The sequence below is a fragment of the Hyperoodon ampullatus genome (assembly GCF_949752795.1).
Source record: "Hyperoodon ampullatus genome assembly, chromosome: 15".
Lineage (NCBI taxonomy): Eukaryota > Metazoa > Chordata > Mammalia > Artiodactyla > Ziphiidae > Hyperoodon > Hyperoodon ampullatus.
In genome coordinates this window covers 37,595,451-37,611,285 of record NC_136928.1, presented here as the reverse complement: position 1 = coordinate 37,611,285, position 15,835 = coordinate 37,595,451, and the positions used below count along the sequence as shown (strand labels likewise).

The 15,835-nt window shown below is 36.1% G+C and overlaps 1 protein-coding gene across 1 annotated transcript in view; it reads right to left on the bottom strand.

Annotated features, from left to right (window-relative positions):
* The window catches only part of USP34 (ubiquitin specific peptidase 34), a gene marked incomplete at its 5' end in the record, with an annotated part of 242,243 nt that overhangs the window by 42,801 nt on the left and 183,607 nt on the right, over window positions 1-15,835 (bottom strand). The window contains 11 exons of the mRNA XM_079720517.1: window positions 260-355; window positions 467-520; window positions 3,744-3,822; window positions 4,913-5,066; window positions 7,714-7,886; window positions 9,471-9,565; window positions 9,941-10,018; window positions 10,113-10,169; window positions 10,259-10,405; window positions 11,964-12,029; window positions 15,555-15,715. Coding sequence (XP_079576643.1) covers window positions 260-355; window positions 467-520; window positions 3,744-3,822; window positions 4,913-5,066; window positions 7,714-7,886; window positions 9,471-9,565; window positions 9,941-10,018; window positions 10,113-10,169; window positions 10,259-10,405; window positions 11,964-12,029; window positions 15,555-15,715 — 1,160 coding nt within the window. The remainder of the gene's footprint in view (window positions 1-259; window positions 356-466; window positions 521-3,743; window positions 3,823-4,912; window positions 5,067-7,713; window positions 7,887-9,470; window positions 9,566-9,940; window positions 10,019-10,112; window positions 10,170-10,258; window positions 10,406-11,963; window positions 12,030-15,554; window positions 15,716-15,835) is intronic.

Sequence of the window (15,835 nt, the reverse complement as noted above, 5' to 3'; positions counted from 1 at the left end):
ATCAACCATTTTTACCTTTCTTATTTTTCTTCAATTATTACTAATAATTGTTTTCCACTCCCTTTAATCTCTTTCACTTTACATTCACCTGTTGTATGTCAGTATTACCGAGACTATCTGTAAACAGGGTTAAGGCCTACCTCGGATTACAGATACTAATGATGTTGTTTATATAGCCTGCTTTTATATTCTAGAACTAATACTTGCATAAATACTTAAAATGCTTTTAAATTGTTGCTAAAGTTAAATTAACTCATACCTCTAGTAATTCAGATGAAACATCAAATTTGTATTCTTTGCCATTTTCTTCCTCTGGTTCCATGCGTTTGTAAAACAGCATATAAGCACTGTGTGTCTTTAAGAGGGAAAAAAAAGTATATTTTCATTTTGACATAGTATAACTACAAAAGTAGATAACATGGAAGTCAGAAAACAATGTACAATTAAACATGAAAGAAATGGTTACCTTTTCAAAGGAGAAATCCATAAATTTATCTGTAACAGAATCATAGGTCTTGGTCTGTTTAAAAAAATGAAAGTTTTCCTTCTTTAAGAAATGGGTACACTCAGCTATATTTATATATAAAATATTTCATAAATAGCTATTTTATACTTTATAGCAACTTTGTAAATAGTTCTCAAATAGCATTATATTCAGAAAAATCTTTGATAGAAGTTTTTGGCTAGGAGTATGTACTTTAAAAAAAAGATTCAAAACATTTTTAAGGTACTTTACCATCAATAATATAAAGCTTAATTAAATGGACTTGCAATCTGAAAAACTATTTTTAAAAAATAGATCTTTATTGGAATATAATTGCTTCACGATACCGTGTTAGTTTCTGTTGCACAACAAAGTGAATCAGCCATATGCATACAGACATCCCCATATCCCCTCCCTCTTGAGCCTCCCTCCCATCCTCCCTATCCCACCCCTCTAGGTCATCGCAAAGCACCAAGCCGATCTCCCTGTGCTATGCTGCTGCTTCCCACCAGTCAACTATTTCACATTCGGTAGTGTATATATGTTGATGCTACTCTCACTTCGCCCCAGCTTCGCCCTCCCACCCCATGTCATCAAGTCCGTTCTCTATGCCTACCCCTTTATTCCTGCCCTGCAACTAGGTTCATCAGTATCATTTTCTTTTGATTCCATATATGTGTGTTAGCATACGGTATTTGTTTTTCTCTTTCTGACTTACTTCACTCTATATGTCAGACTCTAGGTCCATCCACCTCACTACAAATAACTGAATTTCATTTCTTTTTATAGCTGAGTAATATTCCATTGTATATATGTGCCACATCTTCTTTATCCATTCATCTGTCAATGGACATTTAGGTTCGTTCCATGTCCTGGCTATTGTAAATAGTGCTGCAATGAACACCGTGGTGCATGTCTCTTTTTGAATTATGGTTTTCTCAAGGTATATGCCCAGTAGTGGGATTGCTGGGTCATATGGCATTCTATTTTTAGTTTTTTAAGGAACCTCCATACTGTTTTTTTTAGTGGCTGTATCAATTTACATTCCCACCAGCAGTGTAGGAGGGTTCCCGTTTCACCACACCCTTTCCAGCATTTACTGTTTCTAGCTTTTTTGATAATGGCCATTCTGACCGGCGTGAGGTGATACCTCATTGTAGTTTTGACTTGCATTTCTCTAATAATTAGTGATGTTGAGCATCTTTTCATGTGCCTCTTGGCTGTCTCTATGTCTTCCTTGGTGAAATGTCTATTTAGGTCTTCTGCCCATTTTCTAACTGGATTGTTTGTTTTTTTGATATTGAACTCCATGAGCTGTTTGTATATTTTGGAGATTAATCCTTTGTCTGTTGTTTCATCTGCAAATATTTTTTCCCATTCTGCGGGTTGTCTTTTTGTCTTGTTTATGGTTTCCTTTGCTGTGCAAAAGCTTTTAAGTTTAAGTCCCATTTGTTTATTTTTGTTTTTATTTGTTACTCTAGGAGGTGGGTCAAGAAAGATCTTGCTGTGGTTTATGTCAAAGAGTGTTTTTCCTATGTTTTCCTCTAAAAGTTTTATAGTGTCTGGTCTTACATTTAAGTCTTTAATGCATTTGGAGTTTATTTTTGTGTATGGTGTTAGGTAGTGTTCTAATTTCATTCTTTTACATGTAGCTGCCCAGTTTTCCCAGCACCACTTATTGAAGAGGCTGTCTTTTCTCCATTGTATGTTCCTGCCTCCTTTGTTGTAAATTAGGTGCCCATATGTACCTGGGTTTACCTCTGGGCATTCTATCCTGTACCACTGATCTATATTTCTGTTTTTGTGCCAGTACCATACTGTCTTGATTACTGTACCTTTTGGATTAGTTTGAAGTTGGGGAGCCTGATTCCTCCAGCTCCGTTTTTCTTTCTCAAGATTGCTTTGGCTATTCGGGGTCTTTTGTGTTTCCATACGAATCGTAAGATTTTTTGTTCTAATTCTGTGAAGAATGCCATTGGTAGTTTGACAGGGATTGCATTGAATCTGTAGATTGCTTTGGGTAGTATAGTCATTTTCACAATATTGATTCTTCCAATCCAAGAACATGGTATATCTCTCCATCTGTTTGTGTCATCTTTGATTTCTTTCATCAGTGTCTTACAGTTTTCTGAGTACAGGTCTTTTACCTCCTTAGGTAGGTTTATTCCTAGGGATTTTTATTCTTTTTGTTGCAATGGTGAATGGGATTTTTTCCTTAATTTCTCTTCAAATATATAAAACTTAATAAAATGGGCATGCAATCTGAAAAACTACCTTTTAAAAGAAGAGTTTTGCACTGTTTACTTGTTTATCTTTTTTTTCTTTTTTTTGAGGAAATATTCTAGGAATAACATCTAGAGATGCAATAGGTTTAGTTATGGCTTCAACGGTAACTCATTATTTCCTTCCTTCTACTCATTTTCCAAGTGTTAGGAATTTGTCTAATTTTCCTTTTCTATTCAGAATAGTACGTAAGAGCATCAAAGAGCAGTTAAGAAAGCCTTTTCATTAAAATCCAGAATGTGACCAGTTATTTCACAATAAACATGGCTATTAAAGGGAAATATAACTTTATCTGAGCTTCTTTATGAAATAGAAATTACTTTCTAATGCTTGACTTGTGAGAATCAACAGGCTATTTTTAAAGTTTTCAGAAAATTGGTACTAGGGTAAACTGCATATGAAGAAGTGAAATTATTATAACACTACTCCAACCTAATTGTCTTTTCTTATATCTTAACTGATAATTACAAAACAGATAACCTTTTTCTATCCTGTCACTAGTAATAACCAGGTTGTTGCTACTGTTATAGAAAGCACTGAAGGAACAACCTTTAAAGTTTAGCTTAAGCCAACTTCCTTGTCAAAGATTTCTCATAGTAAGTCAATAAAGAGTAATTTCTTTCTGTTCTAATCCCAAAGCATTTAAGTAAACAACTTATTTAATCATGATGTCTTGTGGAAATGTAATTCAATTCCTATACTATTATTTTTCAATTGTAAGTCTTAACCCTTCTTAATCAGACCCTCTTAATCAGTTGAAGAAATAGTAATTTAAAATATATTTTCAAAAAAAAATATTTTCCAGTGTCTGGTATATGCTCCAAACATACTAAACTATACTAAACAAAAAACAAATACATTTTAGGTTTAATTATAGGAATTAAAAGAAAGTTACATGACTCTACTATTGGATTTTATGATACTGCAAAGCACTTGGAAAGTCATGAACCATTTATAACTTTTGAATAAAACTTACCGTCATCTCTCCACCAAAACATTCAGAGGCAAGTTGAGCAGAATCAAAAGGTTTTACCTCAGCATCATTAAAAAGATACCTAAAGCAGAGCATATAGTATTGATCAAGTATATATGTAATAAATCTGTATTGTGCCTCTTTTTAAAATATTTAGATTACATTCTAATATATTACAAATACTGATCAAACTTATTAATATGTGGTAAATTCTAACTAAGCTCTTGTTTCAACAATTCTAATCCAGTAGAAATTGGGAATATTATTTCACAACATAGTCATAACCACCTTAAAATCTGATAGATCTATTTATAACCTCGGAATAACAAGAGTTCATAAAAGCAAGGAATAAGAAGTTTGCATAACTTTCTAACATGTAAAGCTATCGGACAAGAAAACATTAAGAGCTTGGAAAACTTACAACGATAAAGATGCCATTTCAAAATTTATATTCAAATGGACAAAGTAAAGATACCATGGATATGATGGTTTAAAGAGTGAGAAATATTTGAACGAAACTGTTCTATTAAGTGCAGATCAATTTACCAATGTACACTTTGTTCAAAGCAATATCCCCAATATTTAGAACAATGTCTAGCACATCAATAGTCTCAATTCATGAGACTTTACTCAACAACATCCGAGGACCAAAAACCAGCTATTAAGGACTGACTGAATGACTTCCAGCCATTAACTTGATGAAAGATGATAAAAAAGAATGTGTGTCAGAAGGGAAAGGTAAGGTGAAGAAAATGGAGTATGCAGGTAATTTCTAACTGGAATACATAAGGACTTTGTGGCCACCCTATAAAAGGCATTCAGTAAACAGTTCTTGAATAAGTGAACACAGGTAGGTAAGATTTGGAAGGTGCAATATTGTCTGTGAATCTAAAGTTGTGTGCAAAACTTTGAGTGTGTTCATTTTTCTTAGGCGAGAATTTATCAAATTCTCAAAAGAGTCTGGAGATGTATAAAGTTTAAGGATAGATTCATATTGTCTTTTGAAAGCTTTCATTTAAACATTTTATGTGCCCTCTTTCCCAACTATAAAGTTCTTAGAAAACTAGAATCTGAAAACGTATCTCAAGAAGAAAACTATCATAAGCTTATACTTTAAAAACAGAAGAAAAACGATTTTTTTAAATCCCAAGAATAAAATATTTAAAACTCACCATTTATTGTTTTTATAAGCATGTGGATTGACTATATCTCTAATGAAGCTGTAATAGTGTCCACCATCTGCTGTTCCTGTGTGAACAGTCACTCCTATCAAGTCATACTCATAGCTCTCTGTGTCTTTTGAATGATCACTGACTTCCTTAAAACCTGGAATGATTTACATAAAATAATGGCAATAATTTTGAAAACTGCACACAGTGACATCTTAGAATCACTTTATATACTATACTTTATGCACAGAAATAGGCACAGATACTTTATATATTCAAATAGGTACAAAACAATCCTATATGCTAGTCATTCACCATTCATAGCCTACAATTTTAAGGAACATTTATACAAGTCACTGGAAAAACAACCATGTCAGTGCATGACTAGGGACAATCTCCATGTAATACGTAAATGCAAAATATGTCCTTTTTGCTTAATCTGGCTCTTCCTTTTGAAACAGATAAACCTGAATGAAGCATTTTGTATTATCTTTATTAGGAGCAGGCAAATGCAAGATCTGAAAAGTATTAACATATTTATGCCTGTTAGTCTCATGCTAAGGAAAATGGAGCATTGTACTGGCAGCATGCTTCCAACTGTTTTACCACTTAGTAGAAAACACTGTGTATTAGGAGCTTTATGTAGACAGAAACAAAATAAACAAAACATGTATTTCCCACCCACAGAGATTTCAATTTGAAAAGTTATTACAAGAGATATTAAGAAAAAACTCCAGAAGATGTATGATTTACGATCTGTATTTCCATCATCACAAAAGGTATAATCAGAAGCAAATAAGTGAGAGCAGATTTGGTTAACCTGAGTGCACAGTCTAACCTGAAAATTGAAGCAAGAATTAGGTGAAGAGGAGGAAATGGCTGAGAGTGTCAGAGCAGTGACTGAGGAGTTTGGATGTACTAGGATCTGACTCTGAATGCATCACTTGTGGCCTAATAAATTCCTTTATCTTGGCATAAATTTTTGCTATTTCCACACATGGAGACATTATGAAAAATACAGTGAAGCAGTTACTACGCAGTCTTGCTATAATTTTACAAATGGTTTGAAAATGTTCTAAAAAGTAGGATGTATATATACAATGCCAACTTCTTAACTTTGTCTCCATTTTCAAACTTACCTCTTCTGCCTCATTTCCTGCAACTTCTAAACATACTCCAATTCTAACTTTAAAGTTCTCTCCCTTAACCCTGTATCACCTCACAGCCACAGTCACCATCCTCTCTCTTCAAAGAAAGATATGTTCTTCTCTTGAAAAAGTAGCCCACACTCATTGTTTATACCTCTCAGCTCCTATTTAGTGAGAGTGAAACATTTACTGGATGCTCATTAAGTGCCAGGCAATGCAGTATAAAGATTAAAATATGGTTCTCTTTCCTAAATTTTATAATATGGTGGCTCTTCAAATCTGAAAAATTTAAATCAGCATAACTTTCTATACAAACAAAACATTGCCAGGACTCTTATGTAAAATGGAACTTCTCTTGGCCAAAGAAGAATGGAAAAGGTAAGACCTGGCCCTATTCTGCTTTCTTCTCTCCTCTCACCTATTTCCATTCCTCATCATGGTCCTTGGGGCATACACACAGATGTTCGAAAATCACTGGTCTTATGGACGTAATAATAGCAATTGGGAGGTAACTACTTTCGAACCAAGTGCCATTTTAAATTCGCTGCAATCCACCTTCCTACTGCAACACCCAAATTAAATTGGTCTGATAACCAGAGATCTTCAACATGTTAGATAATTTTCCCTCATGGTCTTACTGGAACTGTTTCTTTTCTTTATTTAGTATTCAATACTTCTGACCACACTCCCTCCTTCTTGAGATCCTGAAATACTGATCCCACTATTCACCTAACTGATCAAGCCAGAAACCTTTCTTGACTTCTCCTCTTTCCTCTAGTAGTAGACTGACTAAACTGTAAGCTTCATAGGGGCAGAGACCTTGTTCTTTGTTGTCACTATATTCCTATTACTAAAATAGCAAGTTAAATAGTGGATAGATGTTCAATAACTTTGATTCATTTATTCATTCAATCATCAAGTTCTACTAACTCTATTGCCATGCGCTTCTCTCCAACCCTACTGGTTGGTATGCTTTCTCTTCTGTGCTACTATTACTGTGGTTTACCGTAACAGCCTCCCCACACTCCTTTTATCATCCTCTAATCCATTTCTATTGTTATAGTCAGAATAACCTTTTCCAAGATCCCACCTGGTTATCTCAGTTCCCTGCTTAAAATTTTCCAATGGTTTCACATTGAAATAAAGATCAAAATTATTAAGATGGCTTACAAAAAAACTGATCTGGCTGCCACCCTTTTGCCTATCTCATCAACCCCCTAATCAGCCCCCTGCCCCCCACTAGAGTTTCTCCACTCCTCTCACTCTAGCTCTTACTCAGGCTCTGCTTAAATGTCACCTTCTCCTGAAAGCCCTCTCTGATTCCCCTCAATCTGTGATATATTCACTATTTGACAACACTTCATGTTTATAATTCCTTGTTTAATATATGCCATGCCCAACAGACTTAAGTTCTTCAAGGGCAGGAACCATGTTTATCTCATTCACTTGGAAAGGTGCCTAGAACACACTCCTAGTAGATACAAAACGTTTATGGGCCAACTGACTGAATATGCCCATATTGTCTTTAAAAACATTCTCCTTTATAAGATTCAATTTGATTTTGTTAAATGTGTAGTTGATTACAACTTTATAAATATGACTATCTTGTCATGAAGACTTACAATAAACATAGGCAAGAGAAAGATTTTCCATTACCTTCTTTCCTGTCACTCTTTCCCATAAGAAAATCTTCTGTATAGGGTGTCATATCCAAACGTAATGGGAAGGAAAAATGTGTGTTCACTTTCTCTTTCATCATTGTGACCATATTGAATGTATATCTCATAGTATTGAAACTCAGAATCCGAGGCAATTTCTTAAAACATGCTCTGAAAGACAAGAACAAAATTTGTTAAAAATTATCTTTCAGAAGTACTCTAGCTATTATCAATTACATTTACACTACACTTATTTCAATATTCAATTCAGAGTAAATAATAAATAGCACTCTAAATCATGTTCTTATTAAATCTATCAATCAACCTATCTACCTACCTATCTATCTATCTATCTATCTATCCATCCCCCTCTTACATGACTTTTTCCATTCTGAAAGGACTTTCCTTCCTGTGTCTAGATAGGAAAACAAATGAAAAACCTATAGGGGACTATGGTATATGCCATGATGAAGCTATGAAAGGTGCTACGGAAGCATAAAAAGGAGTCACATCATACTTCAAAGGCAAGGAGGTTTTTGGTTCAGAGTTTTCTTTTCCACCTTAAATAAGCATTTATTTTTGTATAGCAGAATTGCAAAGCCTGACTGTATCATTTACTAGATATATGACCCTAAAAAAGTTACTTAACCTCTCAGAGCTTAATTCCTGATTTGTAAATGGAAGTTAAAGTGCCTACTGCCTACTACTTTTAGAATGCTGCCTGGCAAACAGCGTTCAACGAGTGTTGCCTCATATTACAGCCACAACAATAACAGCAGCAGCACCAGCAGCAGCAGAGCAAGTTAACTGGTTAACTAAATCTTATGGTATGACTTACTGCTAGTTCAGGTTTAAAAAAACTTTTTTTCAGTTTAAACAAAATATACTTAAAAACTTGGATTTATGAAAAATATGAATTTCAGGGAATAATTCTTCAGTGTATATAGGATTTAAAACAAAATTTGTTTAAACCAAGAGCTTAGTTTCTCTTTTAAATAGGAAATTTAGGGAGCTGAGGAAGGTAGGGGAAGGATGTCACAAGCAGATGGAATAAGTCTAAAAATTCATCATTATTGTTTATTTGGGAGACTGGTAAATGATGAGGTTACGAAGTATAAACAAGTCAAGATATGAAGGGTCTTGTGTGTAGTGTTAGAGTATGAACTTTATCCTGACAGCTAAGAATCACTAAAGGACTTGTGGAGGGCAGTGAAACCATGCATTAAGATATAAACAATCTGAAGAGACGGCCTGAATATAACCAGATTACTTCTCTGCCTTTGTTCCTAGTAACGAACTACATAAGATGCTCTTTCAATCTAATTTCAATGTTCATTGGTAGGACTGAAACATCTTTACCCAACCAACTACTCTGTCCTAAACCAAGCATCTTATGGCTGGCTCTTAAGAAAAAAAACCTCTCACTTTAGAGATTCAGAGGTCTTCAATTCATGAGTAGACTCTTTATCATGCCCCACTAAGTGCACGGCAGAGAGCTAAGCAATCATATAGACCTTGCTAAGTATCTGCTTAATAAAAAGGAAAAAAAAAATCTGAAAAGATTTAAGAGTGCTTGAAAGTTTACTTGCATAACTGAATGAAAAATTGCTGCATAAGAATGAGTTCCAAGCAGCTGACCATAACCTTAATCACATAATTTTCATAAAAGTTTAACATTAATTTATCCTAAGTTTGTGTTTTACTTCCATTTGATGATTTATCAAAATGACAAAAATTACGTTTCAAAAAGCGTACCTTTTTTCAGCTCGTACTTTCTTCCCGCAATGAGAACAAGTATACATGTTGTCACCTTCTAAAGTATCTTTAATAGTAACTTCATCAAGAGATTCCTGTGTATAAAACCACACTTAAGAGTTTCACATTATTGTTTACAGCATGCAAAAATACAAAAAGCATTAATTACAATTTGGGCAGAATGCACAGAGGAAAACATGTTTTAAAAAAGCAAATGCTTAAATTTAGTAAAAATATTGACAAGGTGCTCTGAATCTTACTACATTTTTAAAAAACTCAAGTATTTAAATTTTGATTGGGAAAAATCAGCTTTGTGATCTACCTTTAATTTTTATTTGAGTATCATCACAAGAAGAAAATAGGTGAAAACGTGAAAGTTAATTTTCTCTCAAGGTAACAAACACAAGCCTGCTATACACAAATAGTTAAAAGCAGAAAAAAATTTTAAAAATATATACAACATTACTCACATAAATGTTCTTCATATCAGCCACCTGGCACCTCACGGTGTAAAACTCTTCAGCTGTCTGACTAACATGTTCACAATCCTGTCAATCAATAGCCAAAAATTGGTAAATTATCATAATAAGCTAAAATATACATTAAGATTTCCAAAAAGCAAAGAACAGGGAGAATACTTACCAAGGATACAACATTGTTTGTAATTACACCTCCAAACAAACTTTTGACAGTATTTTTCTTTAAAAAAAATACAAACGAAAGTCAGTAATTTAAAATTTAGCAAATCTGTAAAAATTTCAAAGAAACTTGAGTGTTCTGGTACTAACCAGTTCTGGAGACATTTCTTCAATTTTAGTAATCAGATCAGTAAAAAACTCTGTCATATCTTTCTGCTCCCCAGTGTTCAGAGGCTGCTTATCCATGGTGTATGTTTTACAAAAGGGTCTAGGATTATATGCTTTGCATTCACTCTCCTGTGAAAGAAAAGGAGGGCGGTGAGGAGGAGGATTATAAAACAATCAAATAAATCTAGATCTCAAATAAAAATAAAAATTATCACAAGGTTATTGAATTAACAACAAAGAAACAGGTAGTAAATCTACAAAGAAAGTATGAAAATGCTCTCTTCTATTTCATTTCTGTTTGATTCTCATTGCCTTTTCAGTTTAATAGTCTCGGTGCCAGAAGATGCTTAAATGACCGTAAGTTAAGAAATTTTTATTTTTTAAGCCTAGGAATTTCTAGGAAGAAATTTGGGATTCGAAGGATGGAGGTTTGCATCATGAAGCATAAAATACAAAGCCTTTGCAGGGTGCATAAGTTCTCCTATCAACTGAACCTTGGTTTAGTAGTTTAAAATAGCAGTAAAAGTGCTTTGCCAGTTCAATAGCATGTTCCAACTCTGTTAAAAGGAGATTATAAGTGGAATCAAGGGATAACTAACAAATCTTTTAATTTTGTTAAAAATCTCATTTATGGGCTTCCCTGGTGGTGCAGTGGTTGAGAGTCCACCTGCCAATGCAGGGGACACGGGTTTGTGCCCCGGTCCGGGAAGATCCCACATGCTGCGGAGCGGCTGGGCCCGTGAGCCATGGCCGCTGAGCCTGTGAGTCCGGAGCCTGTGCTCCACAATGGGAGAGGCCACAGCAGTGAGAGGCCCGCGTACCGCAAAAAAAAAAAAAAAAAAAAAAAAAATCTCATTTATTAAGTCTCACAAGATGAAATACATGGGAATAAATATGGTAAGATCTTTGTCCTCCAAATTCTAATAGGTGAGACAAGTAACTTTCAATACATGTGCTGGTACAACAGAATTATGGTGACATGGAGATACTCTGTGGAATTTTTGGTCTCTTAGAGGACAGACTTTCTCAAGAAAACCAAGTTGATTCCTGAAGGATGAGAAATGGAAGAAAATGGAGAAGAGTACTATTGGAAGAGTGCCACAGGCAGTAGGAGCAGCATAAATAACTGCACAAGCGATGAAGCAAAAGGGTGATGGGCTTCAAAAGGCTTACAGTTACTACAGGGTGAGGCTAGATGTGGGGAAGGATAAGAAAGGAGGTTAAAGGGGAGGGGCAGAATCACAGGGGATGTATGCCATCCTGACTGAACCTGGATACTGTTCTTTTCATAATAAAGAACCACTGAAGAGTTTTAACTAGGGGAGTAATATATTTAGATTTGCTGTTTTTTAAAGATTAATTACTTTTATAGTTTTGGGGGTGGACATTAAGAAGGACAAGAAAAATCAGTTGGAAAACCCTAAGACTAAGGGGGGAGGTGTGACCTTCTGATAAAAAATGGATCAGATACAAGAAATTCTTCAAAGGATAAATTAACAAAATGTAGATGACTGAAATATGACAGTTAAAATTCACTGACAAAGAATATCAGCAACTGACAAAGTCAATTGGAAAAATAAGAGTATATGGTCAGGACAGGCCAATACAAATGAACTCCAATTAACGTTTTCACCGTTGGTCAATGGGTATATCTAAGTAGTTTTCCATACCCAATTCTCAAACATACCATTAAATATGTAAACATTTTCTGAAGCTCCAGGAGAGTGGTCTTGTGCTTCATATCTTCAGAATACTGTAAATTAAGGAAAAACTTTCCATTAACACATAATGATGATGGTAAATTAGACATTCTAGAAAAGAAAGTATTACAATGTGCTTAACACTGTTTTCATTATTTTAGCCATATGTAGGAAAAGCACAGTATTTTTTCGTTAACAATTTTAGCATTTTAAAAATTGGAGTATTTTGTTCATTATACAAATATGGCCATAACTATTATGTAAGGAAACTGAATAAAGAGATCTTAAAACTGCTTTCCAGATCAGCACTTTTTGGTTCAATGCTGAACAGAAGCATTTACAAGTTGGCAATTTTGCAAGAACAGAAAACACCTTTTCCACAAATAAATCCATACATTAAAGAATATATTATATTAACAAATGACATCTCACCCTCATCTAGTCATATCTTTATTTTTTTCTAGAGCAGCAGATCCTTAACACTGCAGGGTACTACTGGCCAAGATCTTTGAAAGTCCTCTAAATATTAAAGGACATTAATTGAGATTCAAATTTTGAAAAAGTGGATGAATCTTGAAGACATTATGCTAAGTGAAATAAGGCAGTCACAAAGGGGCTAATATTGTATGATTCCACTTATATGAGGTACCTAGAATAGTCAAATTCATAGAGACAGGAAGTAGAATAATGGCTGCAAGGGGTATGGGTGAAGGGAGAATGGGGAGTAAAGTATCTAATGGGTACAGTTTCACCTAGAGGAGGTGAAAAAATTCTGGAGATTGATGGTGGTGATGGTTGCAATCTGAGTATACTTAATACCGCAGAACGGTACACTTATACATGGTTAATAGGATAAATTTTACATTGTGTATATTCTACCACAAGTAAAATACATGTAGTTTTCTTTAATCTCTCTGTGAAAAATCAGAAAATAATTCTATTCTGTAAGAATTCCTTATGTAGAGACAAGTCTAAATTTAGTTTTTAACCAAAAATACCATTTCTGAGACTGATTCACAGTTAGCACATCTGATTGTTTTTTCTGTTGCTAACACACTAATTCCTGACAGTGCTAATGGCTAAAAGATGATCATTAAATATAAGGAAGAGAAACTACAAATTGTGGTCAAGTCACCACCTAAAAAAGAAAATCACTGAATACATGCTTCTTTGGTAAGTGGTTCTATAAAATTATACAGATGGGGGCAACCAAATTTAGTCACCAAAATTTCCACATGCTGGGCTTCCCTGGTGGCGCAGTGGTTGAGAGTCCGCCTGCCGATGCAGGGGACGTGGGTTCGTGCCCCGGTCCGGGAAGATCCCACATGCCGCGGAGCGGCTGGGCCCATGAGCCATGGCTGATGGTCCTGCGTGTCCGGAGCCTGTGCTCCGCAACGGGAGAGGCCACAACAGTGAGAGGCCCGCGTACCACAAAAAAAAAAAAAAAAAAAAAAGAAAGAAAATTTCCACATGCTAAATGAAATCAATTATTCAACTATTTCTAATAGTCAGTTAGATGATCAACTTAAAAACATCAATTTAACTAAAGCCAAAAAACAAACCCACACTTGAGTATACTGAGTATGCTTTAGAGACCCTGAAGCATAACTTAAACATAGTAAGGATTCACTGAAGATAAATAAAGAATTGCAGTACTTTGTAAGAGGGAAAAAATGCAAGGACATCCAGATGACATGATGGAAGAAAATAAAAACCCAAGTGCAAGCATAAAGAAAGTCTGCCAGGGCTTCCCTGGTGGCACAGTGGTTAAGAATCTGCCTGCCAATGCAGGGGACATGGGTTCGAGCCCTGGTCTGGGAAAATCCCATATGCCGTCGAGCAACTAAGCCTGTGTGCCACAACTACTGAGCCTGTGCTCTAGAGCCGCGAGCCACAACTACTGAAGCCTGTGTGCCTACAGCCTGTGCTCTGCAACAAGAGAAGCCACCGCAATGAGAAGCCCATGCACCACAACGAAGAGTAGCCCCGGCTCACTGCAACTAGAGAAAGCCCGCACGCAGCAACGAAGACCCAATGCAGCCAAAAATAAATAAATAAAATTAATTAAAAAAAAAAAAAGGCTGCCAAAAAATTGTAAAAGCAGTGCAGAAGGCAAACTAAAAAATAGCCCATGGTAAACAAAAAATGAAAACTACAATGCACAAGTTAACAAAAATAACATAAGCAGGGGCTTCCCTGGTGGCGCAGTGGTTGAGAGTCCGCCTGCCGATGCAGGGGACACAGGTTTGTGCCCCGGTCTGGGAAGATCCCACATGCCGCGGAGCGGCTGGGCCCATGAGCTGTGGCCGCTGGGCCTGCGCGTCTGGAGCCTGTCCTCAGCGACGGGAGAGGCCACAACAGTGAGAGGCCCACGTACGGCAAAAAAAAAAAAAAAAAAAAAAAACCATAAGCAGAGCCTACTCAAATACACTAGGCCACAATCAAATTTACTTTAGGATAAATAAGTTCACTGATTCTGGTACTAATTTCCTACTTTGTTTTAGGCTTTGCTTATTTTCTATATAATTAAAATTTGCATTTATTTTTACTGAAAATATCGTGTTCATTTGATACAATGAGTGTGTATATTCTACAACTGTGTTTTCCTTTGATAAATAAAGAAATTATACTACAGTGTTTGGAGTAATCAATTGAAATGTAAAAATAATTAAAATATACATAAGTTAGCAGTAATATCAAGTTTTGTCAAAAAAACTTTTTAATTTAATTTATTTGTAGCTACATTGGGTCTTTGCTGCTGTGCGTGGGCTTTCTCTAGTTGCAGCGAGTGGAAGCTACTCGTTGTTTTGGTCCGTGGGATTCTAATTGCAGTGACTTCTCTTGTGGCGGAGCATGGACTCCAGGCGTGTGAGCTTCAGTAGTGGTGGCACATGGGCTCTAGAGCGCAGGCTCAGTATCTGTGGTGCAAGGGCTTAGTCGCTCTGTGGCATGTGGGATCTTCCCAGACCAGGGCTCGAACCCGTGTCCCTTGCAATGGCAGGTGGATTCTTAACCACTGCGCCACCACGGAAGCCCAAAGTTTGTCAATTTTAACTCAAATTATTTTCTCAAACAATATTTTACTAAATTGAATCAAGATTTATCAACAAAGTTTTAAAATTTTGTTTTATAGTTTTAATTTTTTTTTTTTTTTTTTTTTGGCTGTGTTGGATCTTCACTGCTACACGCGTGCTTTCTCTAGTTGCAGCGAGTGGGGACTACTCTTCATTGCAGTGCGCAGGCTTCTCAGTGTGGTGGCTTCTCTTGTTGCGGAGCACAGGCTCTAGGCACGCAGGCTTTAGTAGCTGCAGCACACGGCCTCAGTAGTTGTGGCATGCAGGCCCTAGAGCACTTGGGCTTCAGTAGCTGTGGCATGTGGGCTCACTAGTTTTGGCTCACGGGCTCCAGAGTGCACGCTCAGAAGTTGCGGTGCACAGGCTTAGTTGCTCTGTGGCATGTGGGATCTTCCTGGAACAGGGATCAAACCTGTGTCCCCTGCATTGGCAGGTGGATTCTTAACCACTGCACCACCAGGGAGGTCCCTATAGTTTTAATTTTTAAAGTAAGGAAAACTGTACCTTAGCAGTGAAGACAGCCTGTCTTGCCTCGGGTATCATGTAAAGTTGCTGAATAGTAGAAGCCAAGTAACAAGTAGCTCCAAGGTTAGTCAGGCCAACAAATCTACACTCAGCACGGACATCTTCATGAGGCCAGTAGTCCCATTTATAAGGTGCATGAGCTGCTGAAAAAAGAGGGAGGAAAGGATGCCCCCCCCAAACAAACTATTAAACATAATATATTCTGCTTTCATTAATAGCCACTACATCTATTACTTATTTAGTTCATATACATAAAACAT